This window comes from Dysidea avara, chromosome 13 (assembly GCF_963678975.1).
Source record: "Dysidea avara chromosome 13, odDysAvar1.4, whole genome shotgun sequence".
Taxonomy (NCBI): domain Eukaryota; kingdom Metazoa; phylum Porifera; class Demospongiae; order Dictyoceratida; family Dysideidae; genus Dysidea; species Dysidea avara.
The window spans coordinates 10,563,970-10,584,858 of record NC_089284.1 but is presented as its reverse complement, the minus strand read 5'-3'; the positions used below and the strand labels follow the sequence as shown (position 1 = coordinate 10,584,858).

The 20,889-nt window shown below is 38.3% G+C and overlaps 1 protein-coding gene across 1 annotated transcript; it reads left to right on the top strand.

Moving 5' to 3' along the window:
- The first annotated feature begins 1,630 nt into the window (after positions 1 to 1,630).
- LOC136243051 (kelch-like protein 25) lies at positions 1,631 to 12,999 on the top strand. The gene is made up of 3 exons (XM_066034569.1): positions 1,631 to 2,050; positions 3,368 to 3,537; positions 11,871 to 12,999. Exons 1-3 carry the CDS (start codon positions 1,750 to 1,752, stop codon positions 12,831 to 12,833), a joined length of 1,434 nt encoding a protein of 477 aa, XP_065890641.1. The 5' UTR covers positions 1,631 to 1,749; the 3' UTR covers positions 12,834 to 12,999.
- The last annotated feature ends 7,890 nt before the right edge of the window (positions 13,000 to 20,889 follow it).

Below are 20,889 nucleotides of genomic sequence, written 5' to 3'. Positions count from 1 at the left end.
CACGAATATATAATCAAGAGTAATAGGGGATCACCCCTAGATAGTACCATTGTCCCTGCATGGATTTGTTACTGGAATTCAAATTAAAATAACTGCTGTTCTACAGAAGAATATCTTATTATCATCCCTGTTCACCTAAGTAATTTGTTATCATCTCTTTGTAGCTAACATGGCTATACATGCAGTGTCTGATACAATTCAATGATGTTTTAGAAATGTGTGTATGTATATATGAATGAATCATGCTTACATGAATTCAAAACCTGCAGTGGATGAGAAACAATTATATAATTAGTGTGGTGTAACAATGCATGCTGTGTTTAGAATCAGTGTGTGCATGTGTATCCATGTGCGTATGTATATGCATGTGTGTCATATACATACACACATGGATATATATATATATATACAGAGTATATGTGCGTGGTTGTGTGTGCATGTGTGTTTGCGAGGCAGCAATGTGTGTCAATGCTTGGTTATGCCTGATTATATTGTTGTTGTTTCCTTGAGCAGAAAATTTTACTCACACTGCCTGGTATCAGCTGGGGAAGCAACCAACTCAACTGTAACATAAATAAGTACTTGGTATATTAACCACAGAAATAAATGCCAACACCTCATGTCTCACATAGCATCTCACGAGTGCCCATGCACACATTTCAGTACTTATGATACATGGTACAGTCCCCTGCAATAAATGGACTGTAAAACTGAATCAAAAGTAACGGCATACACTGTAGATGGGATTGTACAGCAATTTTAATCAACATGGTGAGCCACATCTCAAATGATGGGATCTTGAGTAGGCTGCAGAAGAGATTTAAAAAATGTACATGAATGCATAACTTATAGAGTCCTCAAACCAGAGCACGTGCTATAGGGCTAAGGCTGCACTGTAACATAAACCCAACCCAAGGAGTTCAAGGTGGATAAAAGAGTTCTTTAGAGTTCTGTGTCCGTACTGTACATGTAATCTGTATGCTATAGCTACAATAATAGTGGAACTGAAATGCTCAGCTGCACTAGCTTGGAATGCAAGCTGTTCTAGCGATGAAGCCTCTAGAGGTATCTGCATGTTTCTGCAGTTAATTATAGCTACACTAAACTATCTATTATACTACATGAGGAGAAGAGAACATCCAATTGGCTCTCTGAAGGCTCATAACTTTGTGCCTCATAAAACTATTTCCCTACATGCAATTGCACTTCACTATCATTGGCTACCATCTTCCTGTCCTACTACCTGTGCCGTTATGGTCACTCTTCTACCATAATAGAGCATGCTCTGTCTTGTCCAAAGGGTGGGTTAGTATCTTGGGATGTAACTGCCTACCTACCTTGTGACAATGTTGTTGTTGAACCTCACTGAGACCCTTTAATAAGAACAGCCACCCGTGATGATAATACAAGGCTTGACATTGCAGCTGGGGAGGGAGATTTGCAATTGAGAGGTTGTACTTTGATGCCAGAACTTTTAACCCTAGGTGCACCCTCAAATCAACCTCTCCATTCTGCATATCAACATCAGTTGCAATTGGTTGTATTTAGGCCCCCTTTTAACTCCTTTCTTTCAATGATTTTGTTGATTGTCTGATGTGAAAAAATTTAATTAAATAAATTTGACCCCACCCTTGACTTATTATTAGAATGCTGTTGCTATTGTTAGAAATGTTCGTGTAACCATATTAGTGAGGAAACCATATTAGTGAGGAAACCTTACAGGCGCAAAAGGGCGCGTGGGTGAAGAAAATGGAGCAAGCATATCTTCTGGCATATCAACGATCTTATCGAAAACTTTTACTTGTTCTACCAATTGATGCGCTAGTCCCACTGCTAAAGGACAGGGACTCGTTATCACGTGCTGCCATCAAGAACGAGGCGACAAGAGAAGAAAGATCGAGATGTTTGCTCGAGTTCGTGATGGAAGAGTTGAAGGCAGGAAGATCAACGAGCTTTGAACAGTTACTGGAGGTGATGGCAGTAGAGGTGGACGCTAGTAACAATATCGTGGTAGATAGAGTTCTCAAGTCAATCAACATGGATGTCAAAGGTATGTGTTGTATCACGCCATAGACGAAGTACTCTCATACCGTGATATTTAGCTAAGAGTTACTGATACCCTAGTCTTATGTACACCATTGCTGTCTCCAAGTTGTGGGTATATGGCGCATGGGGGGCAAGCAGTATACGACGTTAGACCCCAACGGGGAGGGGAGGGTCAGGGTTATGGAAGTGGAAGGCTAGTTTAGCTATAGCCTTAACACACAACCTGTGTTGCTACCTAAGTCACAAACAGTGTCTGCGGTAACTTGTGATAACATCAATGGTCTGTGATGATAGTCTAGTTGGATGAGCAGTTTGCTATTTCAAACCTACAAATGGACTTGGAGGCACTTCATTTTGTCAAATTAGACAATGTCTTCTTGCTTAGTTGTTTGATGGGCCTGACCAACCCATTTTTTTATTGATTGAAAAAATTACTCAAGCTAAGTTACCAGGGGGCAGTCACAGCAATACTGGCAAGCTATACTTCCGTATGTCCCAGTAGTAATCGTTGACAATGGCACAGGTGCTTATCTTATGGTTATTGGAATACTTGGTGGTACAAAAAATTATTCTTTAATATATTGTACATCATTATAGGGATATAACCATCACCGAAGATTGTTTGTGGCTATTTAATAACTGACAATTAGTGATGAACTGGTGACCTTCTCGCAAGACTCATACCATTGTAAAGTATGACTATAGTACAAGCACCTATCAAGCTTGTTAAACCTTCTTTTCTGAGGAGTGATTATTGTGCTCGTATCAAACATCACATAGTACGTTGCAAACTTTATCACAAATGGGCTTGTCCTCCTTTATTGGGTATATCCAGACCCTTGCCCCTGTGAGACTTTTAAGTAGGAATTTAAATGTAGGACAAACCACATCCTAGCACTTGCTTTAGGTCCATCTGTGACTGCAGTCAAAGTCATCAGTCAAGGCACTATAAAATAGAGACAAATAACTAGTCAATAATTTGAAACGCAGAATTGATGGTTATATATAAGTAGTCTTTCCAGACTGTGGCTTATTGATGAGCTCCAGCATATCAAGGGTTGCAGGTGCTTGTTTGTAGATAAGATACTGCCAGTTTCTGGTCTTAATAATATGTATACGATACATGCTGTGCACTGGTATATAGAGTGAATGCTCATCAATTGGATAATAGTTTCTCTTCTATAATATACCACTATTCGGTGTATTTTGTTGTATCATGGAATAGAAACTTGTGTCCAAGTAGCATTCATACAACATGTAATAATACTACATGCTATATACTAGTAGGATAATGCTTTATTGAAGATGTTTGTTACTGTAGCTATACTGAGTCAGAGTGATCAAATGTCTTACAATGAAGAATTAGTACCAAATTTGAAGGAACAGTTTCTTCAGCAACTGAAACAAGAAGTGTCATCTTTTACCTCACATCTTTCTGCTGACTCTTCTGGTATTATCAGGCCAAGTGGGAATATTGGATTAATCAAGCGAGTGAGTTTTTGTTTGTTTTTGTGTGTGTATGTGTATGTAATGCAGGCACGTGTAGTTGTGTATGTGCGTGTGCATGTGCATGCGTGGACACATGCGCACATAGTGTATTGCTACATTTTCATAAGTAGAATCCCTTATACATCTATTTCTGTTATGAGGAGAACGAAACATCTTACAAGTGTTGTACATGTGGTATGGAAATTTCCAAGGATGAAGCAGTAATGATAGCAGTAATGATATTCTTGTAGTTTGTTTTAAATGTTTCTATTCTTGCTGCTTATGATCATGAACTATATTGCCACAGGACAGATGTGGCACACAGCATAGCTCATCGTACACCATGGGATGATAGAGTCTTTACCTCTGGATTATTCATCACTCTGGAATACTGATATTTTAGTTTTGCATAGAAGCAACACTTCATGCAGAACCCTTAGCTGTAAAAAAATTTTCTCAGATTTAAAAAAAAAAATTGCAGCAAATTTAGAGCTCTTCTTTCTATCAACGGCATGTGTAAATACTACCGTATAGCAGAAAATTTTGGCGAGTATGCATGCATCCCAAGAAGGATAATTTCAACATGATATCATTCTGAGATTCTGAGGGGGGGGGGGGGGGGCTAAGTCCCCTAGCTCCCCCCCCCCCCCGTTTCCGTTTCCGCCACCTATGCACATGCTTTGCCGGCTTGCTACGTGCGTTCCAGTCTTGATTACTGACTTAGCAAGCTAGTGCATGTTGTTTTTATTACAGCTAGCTCTCAAGCTAGCTATTTGCATAAGAGCGCGTCGATTCAAATGAGAGACATTGAACTGTAGTACTTTGTCCGTAGACATCGCAAAGCTTTGTCGCCAACGCTGTCAGATTAAATTTGCATGGGCAAAGTAATGTCATTTATTCACCAAAATATTATTCACCAATTTCTGCCAATGATCAATTCGCCAAAATTTTCTCCAGCCAAATTTTTTGCTATACAGTATATACCAGAAAAATTTCCACACAGCTATACAATACAGCTTGTAAGGGGTTAAATGTCTACTAGTGTATCTTCATGTTTACGTGACCTCTCTTGTTTTACTACATATTCCCTAAAGTTCCTTGTACTTTTTGTTCCAACATTAGTATGAATGGTGAGCCTATGCATACAGCATCAACATAAAGAATGGCACCAGACTCATTGTTTTCATCTGAACATGTCCCGACTATCAATTACTGAAATAGTGAAGTGACCATTACATTTCTTTTCAGCTATGTTCAACCTGTTTCACAGCACTACAAATGAAAAATACTATGAGAAGTATCTCTGCAATCTACGGAAAACTCGGATGATTCCTGTTACAAATATCTAATCCAAAACAGCCAAGCTGCCAAGTGGCACAAAATTCACCTGAATTGTCATTATTAAAATTTTTACCATTAACCTACCATCACAGCCATTTCTTGACCGCCACCTTGGATTTCACATCTTTTTTCACCATAGCCTTTTTGAGGGCCGCACACTTTTTTTACAGCTTGGCTGTTTTGGATTAGATTTCATTTCTTTTTGTATTTGTATATCCCAAAGCCGGCCTATGGCCAGCTTTGGGACTTTTTTAACCTATCTTTTTTTTCTTTACCACAGGAAGAAGAAAAGATGAAGTAGATGTACTTTAAATATTTTATCAGTAAATGTACAAATTATATATAATACATATATTGATTACAGAAATCTCCATGGTGGTTTCTTTGTAACTGAACACTCTACAAGGTAATTTCTTCTAGCTGATCTCTCTACAGGGTGATTTGTTTGTTGTAGCTGAATTCTGTACAGGTGATTTGTTTGCAGCTGAGCTCTTTACAGAATGGTTTCTTTGTAGCTGAACTCTCTACAAGGTAACTTTTCTAGCTGATGTCTCTACAAGGTCACTAGTTTGTAGCTGAACTCTCTACATGGTGGTTTATTTGTAACTGAACTTTCTACAAGGTGACTTCTTCTAGCTGATCTTTCTACAGGGTGATTTGTTTGAAGCTGAACTCTCTACAAGGTAACTTCTTCTAGCTGATCTCTCTACAGGGAGATTTGTTTGTAGCTGAACTCTCTACATGATGGTTTCTTTGTAGCTGAACTCTTTACAAGGTAACTTCTTCTAGCTAATCTCTCTACAGGGAGATTTGTTTGTAGCTAAACTCTCTACATGATGGTTTCTTTGTAGCTGAACTCTCTGCAAGGTAACTTCTTCTATTGATCTCTCCCCAGGGCGATTTGTTTGTAGCTAAACTCTCTACATGATGGTTTCTTTGTAGCTGAACTCTCTGCAAGGTAACTTCTTCTATTGATCTCTCCCCAGGGCGATTTGTTTGTAGCTGAACTCTCTACATGGTGGTTTCTTTGTAGCTGAACTCCACAAGGTGATTTCTTCTAGCTGAACTATCTCTTTCCATAGTTGCATGAACTCCCTACAAGGTAACTTCTTCTAGCTGATCTCTCTACAGGGTGACTTGTGTCTAGCTGATCGCTATACAGGTTTCTTGTTTCTAGCTGATCTCTTGAATTCTCTTCAGGGTGACTGCTCTATTAGGATGACTGCTCTATTAGAGTATCTCGATCTCGCACTTGCTGCACCAAGTTGGATTTTGTGTTATAACTCCGTGGCTTTAAGTCTGATTCTTCTACACCATTGGTGAGCCTTTCTAAGATGATTACTCCATCTGTACAACGATTTTCAAAGCATTACCCCAAGCGGTTTATCTGGTAGGCGTGGCAAGCAGTCGTTTTTTTATTAGCTAATCTCGATTGCATAATTGTTACACACTGTTGTTGTATCTTCCTGTTTTTTAGCTCGATTTCTTTCAAACCACAAAAGGTTTGAGGTTCAATAGTTAACTTATTCACCCACCGATTTTCAGCTTCTTCCCATACGCGGTTTACCCTGTAGGCGTGACAACATATCGGTGTTATTTTTCGTGAATAATCGCTCATAACTCTTTGCCTGTTTATCGTATTCCAGCCAAAGTTGGTACCGAGATGCGCCTTTATATCCCTTTCTGTGTGCCAAATTTCAAGGCAATTGGATGTGGCGTTCGCGTTTTATAGCAGTTTTTGTAAGTGTGCGACAAGAAAAAGAAAAATAAGAAGAAGGAAAAAGAAAATGAAGAAACTGAGCCAATTTTTGAAGTCGCATATCTCGGGAACGCGTGAAGCGATTTTGCTCAAATTTGGAATGTGGAGTGCTGCAGTTGGAGGGCATGTTCACAGCAAAAATCGTCTTGTTTCATCAAGGAAGCACAGAGCTACAAAGGTGCGAAAATTGTGTTTTCTTTCATCCTGTCAATATACTCACGGGTGTTACGTGCTGGCTTCTTGGGCCACACGTGTGTCTTGATAGGGAAGCAATTCTGCGCTACCGTGAATTGACGCCTTGAGCTGTCAGCAAAGAGAAATCGGATGCAAAAGAGGACAAATGCAAGTCCATGATGCATGCATTATACATACTATGGCATGCCAAAGACACCATAATAAATCTGAAGCGACATCGAACAGTATATGTAACAATATCAAGCCTGTAGCCTTAGCCGTTATTTAGTTACGCTTGTCTGAAGTAAGGTTGGGAAGTATTTAGGTATTATTAGATGATGGTACGGCTCATCTACAGGTTTACTAAATCACTTAGTCGCCTGACATGTTCACTTAGTTACCCGCCCTCAAGCAGTTTTGTACATGATAAATAAATATAACATGAAAGGCACACTGCAGTACTTGATAATACTGTAATACTCTTCTTCTCCGTGTTCTGCAAATAATTCTGGACAAATAGCAGACTAAGTGGCATATCTACTGTATTGTAGCTCTAGCTGTTACTCTGGTTACCAGTCGAATAATTATTTTTGTGGGCGCTGTAAGGACTTCAGGAAGAAACCGTTCCGTTATTCTGCATTGCTCTTTCACCCCATACTCATGCTCTGGCGATAAAGGTACATACTTTAAACCATAGTCTAAATAAGTTAGACACAGCGACCAACAGGAATTGAGTGATTTAGTAACCCCTCAGGCCCTTAGTAGTGCCCTCGCTGCGCTCAGGATGCTACAGCCTCAGGCCATTGGGGTTACTAGATCGCTTAGTTCTTGGTGTCTAACTATTATGTAGTTACTGAAAGTACTTTTCAAGTACTGATGTGGTATTCTAAAATGCTGAGTTTAATGTAGTAATATAGTGGTGGTTTAGTGGTGGTCACACATGAAGCCAAGCATCATGTAGACACTTTAGCACTGCAGACAAGCACAAACCTATGTGTGTAGAAGTGCTCACCAGCTTTATGATACTTTTGGGATACTTACAACCTTAGTGTGTATATAGTACATTTGTTCCTTCAGCTAGTAACACGAGGGTGTGGGCGTTAGTGTAAATTACAATGTATGTAAGTAGAACCTCAGTTATCTGACCCTTGTTTGTCCGTACCCTGAAATTAATTGGGAATTCTAATAGAGCATTTTGAGTACAAGTGTATGTTCTATTAGGGTTGTCAACAGAACTCTGTATATCAATGTATCAATCGGTCAGTAGAAAATTTTGCTGAATACAATTTAGTAGCAACCTATTGGAAGAGAGTTTTGGCTCATACTGAAGGCACTTTTGGGCTTGAATAACCAATACTGCCATGGCGCCACAAAGGTATTGTGAGCCTGGTTTCTGATCCATACGTGAGAAAGGACAAACCCCCTATATGATTATAAATATATTGATGAAAGTTTATTCCATGAGTTTCTTATAAATAATTGCAGTGGTTATAAGGTGACAGAGAATAGTAGCTAAGTTTTACAGTTGTTATGGTGGCAGGCATTTACCGCTTGAGTCATATGACTTGATATGCTACTAAATGGAAAATAGATTGGTATTTGGTAACTACTGTAGATGGGATATATAAGATAGGAGATATGAAGGAATGTAAATGTGTACTATGTATGCATTGTAATTTTGTTACTTTTATGGGAGTAAATTTGATCTGATCTTTTTGTTGTAACATAGTCAAACAGTATTTAGTAGGGGTTTCCCCTAAAATAATGAGCGCCGCCTGTTTCTAAACACTATCATAGAAATACCATACCCATTATAAATCACCTTTACGTACTCCATTTAGCATCAATTACAGCACTTGTTAAAAACAAGAAACATCTACAGGTGGCCTGATATTATAAAATACCAAAAACCAAAATTTTGGTCTGCCTGCCTGACCACAGTTGCAAGGCTAGACGCCAATGCACAGCCACCATTTACACCACAATAGCAAACTCACTGGTGTGGTGTGTACCTTCTCTGGTTTTAACGAGTGTCTGCCTTCCGTTATTTCTTTAATGATGTAGTCATATTCATGCAAGGAAACCATACTGATGCATTAATTTCCATATTGACACTTTCTTTGCTATTGTACTGTATAGTAGGGACCACAAAGGAGTAGGTGTGGCCCACAAAATAACATCACTCAAAAACCAGCCTCAATTTTCCCTGACGACGATGAGGCAGTATTGGTGGCAAAACTAAGCCCAAACAAGCTTTCAGATCAACCAGAAATGCTTTCAACAAGTTGCTATGGAATTTAAAAAAAAATTTAACGGAATTTTCTAGTGACTGACTGAGTGAGTAACTGACTGATGCCTTCAGACAAGCGTAACTCAATAACGGCTAAGGCTATGGGCTTGATTTTTTCACTATTTGACGTCGCTTCAGCCTGAGAGGCGCCTTTTGGACACTGCAGTATCATTTTTTTATGGACTTACCAGTGTCCTCCTTTGTGTCCCATTCATCTTTGCTGACAGCGAAAAGTGTTGATTTGGCAGTAGCACAGGATGGCTTCTCTTCGTAACGGAAATCGTCCATATTTTTCATAGTGGCTATTCTGACTGCAGAGGTGCTTTTCAAACAGTTCTTGATTTGTACTGCTGTGTAATGGGTTGAACATAGCCGACAACAAAGCGTAATGGATACTTCACTTTTCAGACAATAATTGATATAACTGGGGTGTACAGCACCATTTCTTTGTTTCGGTATGGGTGGATTGCAGAGGTGCTTTTCAAACAGTTCTTGAATCGAAATGCTGTGTAACGGGTTGAACATAGCTGACAACGGATACTTCACTTTTCAGACGATAATTGATATAGCTGGGGTGCGTGGCACCATTTCAGATGTGGTATGCGTGGGTTCACCAGTCATAGTAATTATTTACAAAAAAGTTATCAAACAAGTACACAAAAAAATTGGGATTTTCAACTAGAGTAGGGACCATAGCACATCGATAAAAATTACTGAAACAAGCTGGAGTAGTGCACAATATTAAATCACAGTAAAACAATAAGAAGTGTTATATCCCTACTGTGCGTTTCCATTATGGTACCTTGAGCACAGTAGGGATATAACACTTCTTATTGTTTTACTGTGATTTAATATCGTGCACTACTCCAGCTTGTTTCAGTACTTTTTATCGATGTGTTATGGTCCCTACTCTAGTTGAAATTTTTTTGTGTACTTGTGCTACTATAAAAGGGAGTACTAATAACAAGCAATTTTGCAAAGAAATCTGGCAACACCATGTGCCAGAGACCTACAAATACTGATAATAGTCACCCTAATACTACAGCCAGGTACTAATATTGTAGAAGTATTCTAATAGAATAGTCACAAGTACTTTCTGTTGGTGTGGTATGATGGCATGGGAAAATCCCCTACTTTTGTTTGAGTCTTTAAATATGCTCAGTTCCAAATTAGGAATTTCCCTACACATCTATACTATCATGTTTCTTGTCTCATTCATCCCTGTTTATGTCTGTCTACTTAGCTACTTGAAAGGTTAGAGAATGCATTGCACAACCTACAGAACATTTTATGTGATAAAAATAAACTCACACGTGGTATGTACCTTTTGGGGTTCCGATGATTATCCGCTTTTTGTGCCTGCTTTTCCCTTCTATCCTCAAATGATCTCAATGTTGTCTTTTTCATGTAAGGAAACTGTTCTGAGTTAAGTTTCCATATTGACATGTTTGGAGTGTATATGCATACATAAATATTTGAAGCACTCACCCTCTAATGTATAAGAGAGAGAAGATAGCTTTATGTATAACTTTCCCTTATCTAATGTCATTCTTATGAAATTTGGTACACAGATCAAAAGTGATGTGCTCTTCTTCCTCCCAATCACACTCTGGTGTTACCAGAACATTGCTAAGTTACACTTTGAACTTGAAGATTTGTATATATCTCATGATTCGAAATGCTAGATTTTTTTTCCCAATTTGGTATGGAGGATGTCCATTAAAAGCTTAATACTGTAAAGTATTTTCTTTGTGTCTGGGAAAGATTGGGTTGCATGCACCTGAATGAAAGGTCATGTTATTTTGTTTTCTACATGATATGTACTCATCTGTGTCACACCACACAAGTTGTGTAAGATGCAGTAATCATGTTCGATATACTACCCCAAGCATAATACTGCATGTAGCTGCTGTTGATCCATTTTGTAGTTAACTTGTTGTGCGTGTGTTGGTATCCTTTAAGAGTCAACTGAAATGGAAAATTCATACTGATAATCCGTCAATCAATTGTTCCTTTTATTGTGGCATTATAGGTAGATTTATTAATGTGGTTCAATGAACATGATAGTACTTTTGATCTTCTTGCAATAGATGACATGGTTTACGCCATACTAGGAATACAAGAGCTAGTCCTTACATAGTCATAACCTATTGTGCTACATTTGTCTGTTGATCTGCATCAAGTCATGCCAGATAATGTTGCAGCTGCTATAACCTTATTTGCTAAAATGTTCTATGAATGGAAGGGAAGAGATACATCAAGATGATCTGATGTGTAAACACTTTCCACTGTGCTGCTACATTTTGGAAGTGATGTAGACAAGTTTGCTAAGAGCATATGGTGCCAATGATTTATCCTAAGTGTTATAGCAAGTTAGATAGTCATGAGTTTGGATAACACACGTTTGACCAGCCTGATGAGCATTGCCTTTTGACCATCTCAAAGCTACACAACAATGATTTTACAAGAAAGCTTCTTGAGTAGTCTTAGATGGCAAAGATGTTGAAGAAGATAGTTTGGAATAACCATTTCTGAATGAGGAGTTTTGTTAGTTAATAGTTCAAGCCTTCTAGCTTTGAAATGTGTGGAAATGCCTTCTTGCTTTATGGTATAGTTTTGAAGCTTAATTTCATGGTATTCCAGGATATGTACGGATATATACTGTGTATAAACAGTTGGTCTTTGCATTGAACTTTCTATTTCAGTTGACCCTTTTAAAAATGTGTTATATGTGTGTGCAAACCACTTTTATATTGGCTTTCCTTTTTAAAGGGTGCTCCTAATTTGGTTCAGTCACTGAAGAATAAGACACATCATATCCAGTGGACTCCAGCTGCTAATACTCCACTTCCCTTGTACTCAGCTACTGCTGTTGTTCACGACTACAAGGTCTATGTTGCTGGCTGTAGTGGTCCTGATGAAGATGCCAAGTACAAGGTGTTTATGTATGATGTTGGAAAAGATGAATGGTCAACATTGCCCGATCCTGGTCAACTGTTGGCTGTGCATGAAATTATTGGAGGCCGTCTCACACTGGTTGGTGGTCGAGAGTGTGATACTAATGCACGTAGCAGGCGTCTAAGCAGTTATGATGAAAATAGCCGTTCGTGGGTGAATTTTTATCCCAACATGTTGAAACCTCGCAATAGGTGCTCTGTTGTTAATCATGGTAATTCTGTAATCGTAGCTGGTGGCACTACTGATGGTGATGTTTGCCTTTCCACTATTGAAGTTATGAGCATTGTGGAGTTAAGATGGAGAGAGGTTGCCACTCGTCTTCCATGTTCAATGTGGAACATGTCCACAACAATCTGCAACCATGACATGTACATCATTGGATATGCTGGAGAAGATAACATGCGTTATCAAGCTGCTTATAGGCTGTCAGCTAATGACATAGAAAACTCTACTACGGCAAAAACCTGGAAGAAGCTACATTCTCCACCACGAGCCCGTACCACTGTTGTTCCCTACAGTTATCCACCGCTTATCATTGGTGGAAATGATCCACAGTTTGACAGTGTAGTTGATGTTAGCCTTTATAATGATGAGGATGACACATGGGCACTTGTGGACACTCTTAAGACTCCAAGGGCTTATTCCATAGCGGCTGCTGTGGATGATAATGCTGTCATTGTTATTGGAGGCTGTCATAAAGCAAAGAACCTTTCCACTTGTAAGGCATCTGCTGTAGTGACTGTTGAAATAGGCCAAGCTGTACCTAAGAACTACTAACTGGAACTATTACAATTCTTGGTCATTGTCAAGCTAGGGTATACATATAGTGTATTCATTTTAATGTTTTATCCAATGACTGTAGAAACAAACAATGACTTTGGTACAATAGTTTGATGTGTTTGAGTGTCTAGAAATTTATTACTGCTATTTTACGTATCTCTCAGTCATCTTATTGGTATACTTATAACCACAAATGTGAAGCATCACTTGCTATATTCAAGTAGCGCTGATATTACTGTTGTATTAGCTACCATGCTGGTTGTTGCTCCAGTGCTACTACTGTTGGTTGTGCTACTATAGTCTTACTATTGTTACTGTACGTGTCCCCTTCCTACACAAACCATGTAGTTAGCCATTTTATAAGGATATTTTGTGAACTGCCCAACTAATGATTTAACAAAAACTCAACTAGTTTGCATAATTCTGTTTTTAAAATATGTTGCATTGACACATTGGGTGGGGAAAAAAACTGCTACACAAAAATAATGTTTTAATCACTTCAGTATACATTGAAACAAGACTCACCAGATGGAGAGTAAAATTGCTTTCTGTACCATGAAGCAAACATGAGTTATATGTATTTGTTTACATTGTGGTAAAATAATTGCTAAGGTATAACAGCCTTTTTGCTTGAAAGCAAGGGTGGAGATTGGCCCTACCTTGATGAATTGTCTGCACTCGTGACTTACAATCAGTTAAATGTATGAGCACCTAAAATTTATTTTCTGTGTATGTAGTCACTGTACTTATTGATTCTTTTGCTCTTCCTGTTGTCTATTGCTAAGAGTATTCATCAGATAAGGAATAGCCTATAGGTGTTTCTCTCCAGACAACAAAGAGGTCATAAAAAGAAGTTTGAGAAGAATGTAAATTAGTTGGGTTTTTGCTCAGTGGGTCACAATTGCTTTTCAAGACTAGCTGTATCACAAGTACTCACATTGGTTGTGTAACTGCAAGCCAATAACATTGTAGCTGGTCACTTCACTGCCTTGGTAAGGCCACTAGAGAGCTACAATAATTGTAAATAATTGTTTGTGGCATTTGTTTGTTTGCTTGATGTGTCCATAAGGCCACTCCAAATAAGACTGTAGTCTCCCATCCTGGTGTTTTCAATATTCAGTACGGGTGGGAGGCTTAGTATCATTAAAAGATGTGACTGCTCTATTAGAGTATCTCAATCGGTGAGAGGATTTCAAGATCATGAAAACTGGCTTCTTTGTAAGCTAACCCTACCATCAGAACCATTCATATTTAGGTTTCATTGCACTTTTTAGCAATGTAAAATGGAAGGTTCCATGGGAAGTTTCTATATAGCAGCATGGGAAGTGGTTTTGGAAAAATATTGACAATAATGACATGCAATGTGGGTGCCCAGACGTAATGCGGGTGGAGGATGGGAATCTCTCAGTCTCAATCCCTATATACTTCACTGAAGTAGAGATTAAATCTCCAATATTGTATTTGCAGGTGTAGGCAACTTCCCTTGTTTCATTAATCAAACTTAATTTTTTGCTTGTACTTAAAATTGATTTTCCAAAATCTGGTTACAATTTGCAAACACCATAAATTTGCACCCTTATGTTTCTGTGAACTGCTTGTACATAAGGATTAGTGTTAGGTCAGTTTGTCTGTTAGTTTACACATGTTATGTTGTGTTAAGGAAGTCTACTTTGATCTTCCAAATGAAGATGTTTTAGAGTTACCATTTCGAAGTGATTCTTGTACTTCAACAGACACAACAAACACAAGTGACACGGATTCTACATCTTCGTAATATTTATGCACTTCATTTTGTTGCTAATATTATAAACTTTTCACAATGATTTAAACATACATAATAGTGCATTGTCATTTCCTGACCTGTGACTAATAATTATGTATAAAATATATACCACAACTTTGTGTATGTGCACGTCATTTGTATTATAATTATATTATGCACAAACTGGTGTTGTAAAGTTAATGATACAAATGCTTACTTTGAAAAACACATGGTAATGTGTTATGCGGCCAAGAGAGCTGGCATTCCACACCATGCATATATTGACAGGAAGATAGGCCACACAGCATATTTGCTCCAGCCATTCATGAGATATGGGTGGCCACTTTTTTTAAAGGGTCTATGGGCTGGGGACCAAAATTTGTCTTCATATTGCACACCTCACAAAAATTGTTATAAAAACACAAATGTGTAACTTATTTGCCTTGAAACTTGACCAGCGTGTAATGGTGAATACACCTACTAAATATGTCCACAATGGACAGGTATTGATTGGATCACATCACCTCTTTATTTGTCACACAGAACATTGCATCCAATGATCAAGTTTACCAAGTAATGAAAACCCTAATGTGTCATCAGTGTAAGTGCAGCTATCTCATTAGGTTTCCTCTGATTACCATACAAATCTCTGACCATGATGAAGTACTTCCTCTGTCCATCAGCATGCAGCTGTCTGCAAATATAATCCCACCGAGCTACGTGGGTATATGATTTTGTCACGCCATTTGTTTCTGCATTATACCAAATGACACTTCCAGTAGCTAGCTACCAGTGGGTTGAGACACTCAAACATTCATCATGGGGTAAATAGTGTACAAAAATGTCACAGATTTGGACCAGGGGCCTCTACACCTAATACCCAGGTCCTTAACCACTAAGCCACTGCTTTCACAGCTCTCCACTTCATTTGATTTCTACTTTATAAATGAAAATTCAAGCTTAATAGTAAAAGTTTATAATTTTATAGATCTATTGATGGAAATTCTCTATTATAAGTGCTACCCAATATTATAATACAGTTATAAGTTTGTCTAGACAAGAAAAAATGTGACATGTCTATATAGAGATAATAGGTAGATATCTTCTGCATTCATATATAGTATATAGATATAGTGAACATGTCTATATAGAGACCTGCAAGAAGAAGGCCATACTGTAAGCCAGGGAGTCAGAAACTTAATGTTAAAATTTTGTTGAATGCAGAAGACATTGCTATCCCACATGTACTTATAGAGGTAAGATCATTGCGGTGGTAGGATTCTACAGTAGCTAAAGGAATGATCACTGAGGAAGAATTCTAGTAAAGCATGTCTTAGATAATGCATGGCCTGTTGTGACTAGAATTGTTAGGAAAATAATGTTTGTATCTTATCAGAATAGTATCCCTGCAGTGGATACACTTTGCAATTGTCACAGTATTAATTTTCTCCAAGTGCCATTGTCTAATAATGCCCACCAAGTTGTTGACCCATGTTCTACAAAATAATTAGCCAATGTAACAGATACACAAATTATAGTATTGTACAAAGTACATCAACTTACCTTCTCAGATCTTGAATCCTACCTGTCAGTGTTTGCCTACTCTGTGCCTTGTTCACACTTGCTACTCTGCAAGTCTCTGTGATCATCAATCAAGATCCTCATCTGGATGGTCACAGGATCTTAGCATGGATGCTCTGCTTACAGAACTTTCTAACCCACAAACCAAGACACTATGGAAACCAGCCTTAACATATTAAACCAGAATACACACACACGCACACACACTGCATGTGTAATGTGCTCAGCTTATTGGGTATTAAATACTACACTTGAGTGATGACGTACACATGGTTATGTTATTACACATCTGGGATCCCAGCAAGAATAGATGTGAACTTTCCTTCACTAGAAGGACTACTTAAAGACACTACAAAAGCATTGCAAGAAAAGTCACCGTGATGAACTACAGGCTCCTTGTACAGCATACTTCTCAATCACTGCTATTTGTAATATAATTTCACTGGAGAGTAAGAAAAGTTGATGGCTTGTTTTACTGTGCTCTTCATTGTTGTCCTTACTGCCAGTAAGGTAGCTTTACTTCGCTGTCCTGACCAACAACTACCAGCTAGTGGTGATGATATGCAGCTGGACTTCAAGCAAGTCACTACCCTACAATACTGCCTGGTTGACAACTGTACCATCAAGATGATCGACACTGGAGAGAAACTGAACATTGCCTACACCACTGATAGTCTGCTTGTCACTACTCCAATGGATGACCACACTTCTACGGTGATTGCCAGACCAGAAAGAGAGCTACCTTGTGTCGGTATCCCTCATGATGGCCAAATACCGTATGTGCAACTAGCAATAGTTTCACTGGTGACTGTAGTAAGCGGGTATATAGTTGCAGTACATGTAGCATTCAAAGAACTCCGGAATGTATTTGGAAAGCTATTAATGCTACACAGTGTTGCCACGGTGGGTACTTGCATCAGCTTCTTCAGTCTACTCCCAACAATGCTCCAACTAGTGACCCACTCACTGGTATACTGCTATGTCCGCATGATCTGTTTTAGTTTATCTAGTGTCAGTCTTGAAGCACTTGCTACATGTATTTTCAGCCACATTGCCATCACCATGCATAATAGTTACAGGATGCGATCACAGATGTCAAAAGAGACCTCACAGCGTCACTTCAGATCATACATGATTTACACGATTGGTATGGCTTTGCTTGTCTTATTCCTCACGATTAGTTTTGACCTGTCCAGCCACAATTACAAAGATACACTCCTACCAAATGGTCAGTGTGCAACAACTGATGACTATGGCACCATTGTAGTAACCGTCACTGCCAATAGCATTAACAAGGTTGCTCAACTTGTGCTATTTGTCATTTACCTATACTACACATATAAAGTAAGCAAAGATGTGAGTGATGCTGGAGTCTTCAAAGGTCAGATGTCTCTCTTGCACAAAATTGCTGCTGCGATGGGTGCAATGATTGGCCTACACTACTTCCTATTCTTATTTCAAGCTGAATTTGGTGTTGGTACTAGGGAACTTGTGGTAGGAACTGTCCTTATGCAGCAGTGCCTTGTCATGGCCTTGCTCATGTACACAAAGAAGGTACGTGGTTTGTACAGAGAATGTCTCTCCACAGAGACTAAGCAGTGACTTGAAACACTGGACAATGACAGTAGCATATATATACTAAGGCTGCACACATGTTATGCCATGTATCCATTATGTATATATTGTAAAGACAACATTGTAATATGCTATGCGACATTGCAATATGTAGCTACAGTGGGATCTCATTTATCCGAACCTGCTGGGGCCAAGCGCTGTTCATAACTTTGGATAATCCGTAACTTTGAATCATCCATTCGTGCATGCATGAAATTAATGCAGTCACTTATTCACTATTATACCTGTTAAATGATAGTACTCAATGCTACTGATAGTCAACACTGTAATAAGAGCACTTATACGTACGTGTTGAGCTGGATCCTCAAAAAACATTTTAATATATATATATATATATATATATATAACTCATGGATGCAATTACACATGATCTTGAAATTTGGCACACTTGTAGTACTGCTTAACCCACTAAAAATATTTCAAATTGTTTCGTTCAAATGTCTGACATAATACATAATACTTATGATCAATCAAATTTTCACCATACATTTCCTATGGGGAAGCCATAAAAGTGCAGTGTCCTTCCCAAACTTGTAATGGAGCCAAACTGTACATGTCTGTTGTTGACCCCTTTGCTGTCACCATTAATCATTTGGTTGGCTGAAATGTTTACTCTCTTGAGAAAAATCCACTTTTATTTTTTAGCTGTTTTTCAAGATCCATCTCAACTTGTACAAGTAGGTTGTCTGCTAGGGTTTGGTTTGTGGTCACCACCAAACTATGAACGAACTAACCAATGATTACCACCAAACCATCATCAAACCATCTAATTCCCTTTAATTATTAGTCAAGTGAGTACTGCAGACCTGTTCGGTTAACCAAGTGTCCAGATGTTTGAAGGGTCTGTATAAACGAGGTCCTACTGTATATGGTACACGGAAAAAAACTGTATTGCTAATGTGTATTGCCAGTTAACAGTTATACGTTACGGTATTGCATGGAACAAAGTAATGGCTTCCTTCTAGTATTGTGTATTTGTTACAATGCGTTAGCATTTAAATGAACACATACAAAGTGGTCACAATTTTCAGAGAGATGCACGGTGAGCCAACACCTCAAACAACATTTAGTAACTTGTACATGTATTATTTTGAAATTGTAGTACCACTTGATCTGCTAAAAATCTTTTTATTCAAATGTCTGACATTTATAGACTAATATACAGCAGGTTGTGTGCCTGAAATTTGTGAATCAAAGTTAATCTCTCAAAAATTTCCACTAGCAGACTGAAATTTGTTCATTTTTGAGTGAGCAAAGTTTTGCCTAAACCTGCTGTATTCTTAAGTTTTCATAACATTGCCATAGTATCCAAGGCATGCGTGGAATTACAAAAGAATTGTTCTTCTTGCAGATTTCACTATCACAGAAATTTATGCTTGAAACTATTTTAGCTGCTTTTGGACTTCACAACAATTATCTGCTGTATGGTAGCTATGATCTGACCATCAAAGTTTCCACCAATAGTAAGCCACAAAATGCTTTGTCTTACTTATACAGTCCTTTTCCAAACTTGTATGTAATGAAGTTAATCCACACATGTCCTCTCTTATCTCACTTGTCTTCTTTTACCGTTTTCTCAGGTATCAGCTTAATGTGAATGATACTATAGTATGCATTTGTGTAATCGGGAAATATTTGCCATTCACAAGTTAAGCCCTTCCTCCAAGTTAAAAATGAAAACCAGTACATCATTATGATGTAACAGAAGTTGGTCTTTTTTCACGAGTGCATTCATGGATGCACAACATTATAATGGATAGCTAAATCAACATAGAAAGCTGCAGAGATCTGGAGAAATGAATGCAATATTGGGCTAATGTGGTATTGAAAGAATCTATAAATAGTACATTGTTGATTGAGTTATTCAATTATTTTATCACAATAATGAATTTTATCTTGATCATAAGAATATTAACAGTAGCATTATACAGAGCACTTTTCATGATATTCTTTTACTTGTTGAAAGAGGTGTACTGTTGGACTTCTGTTGATATACAGTAAGGGCAGTAGCAGTCAATTCACTACTATATAAGGTATAGATATGTGGTCTTATAACCTCCAGTGTAGAAAAACAATCCCAGCCACATTGCAAAAATGATTTAGTGATGCCTAGTAGCTAGACTACGTGAAGAGAATATTTAGCTCTACACTAATATATTAGAGTTTTTGCTAAACTCAAACCCCAAACTTCAAGCAGCTCAATATGGGGGACTAATGCTGGTTTGCCTCGGTATTTGTGGTCAAGGCTATATAATGTAATTGCCCTGTGGTCATGGTTGGTGGTTTCCTTTGATCAGAGCTGTGAAAGTGGTATATGTCTCCTGTTCAAATCTACTTCACTTAGACGCCAAGGGGAAGCAACATGTGTATTGCATACTAGCAAGTTAACTGTAAAAGTTACTATACAGTATGGTAGTACTGTATAATAGGGATCATGCTTTAAAAATATCACCCTAAAACCAGCCTCTCAATACCTTCATGGTGCCTTGGCAGTATTGGTTACGTGTGACCAAGCCAAGAGTGCCTTCAGTACGACCTGAAATGCTTTCTTAAAGTTGTTACAAAATTTAAAAAAATATTTAGCGGAATTTTCTACTGACTGACTAATGCCTTCAGACATTGATAATGGCTAAGGCTAGGTACGGGCTTGATTTTTTCACTGTTCAACGTTGCTTCGTCCAGAGATGTGCCTATGGCATACTATGGATGAAGCAACGTTGGACATCTCTTCATCCAGAGATGTGCCTTTGGCATACTACAGTACATACAATGTACATGGACTTACCTAAGCTACCTTAGTCCTCCTTTCTTTTTGCTGACAGCTCAAAGTGTTGATTCACAGTAGCTAGCGCAATGGCTTTTCTACAAGAATAATCTGTATTTTCCACAGTAATTGCAGAGGCACTTCTACTGTTCTTTGTTTGTAGCACTGTGTAACAGGCTAAACATAGCTGAAAGCGAAGCATAATTGCTGTTCATTTTTGAGTCAGTAATTGATAGCTGGGATGCACATTTGGATAAAAGCATTAACTCTGGTGCTCTAATTTCTTTTGATGTGGTATGCATGGGTTCACC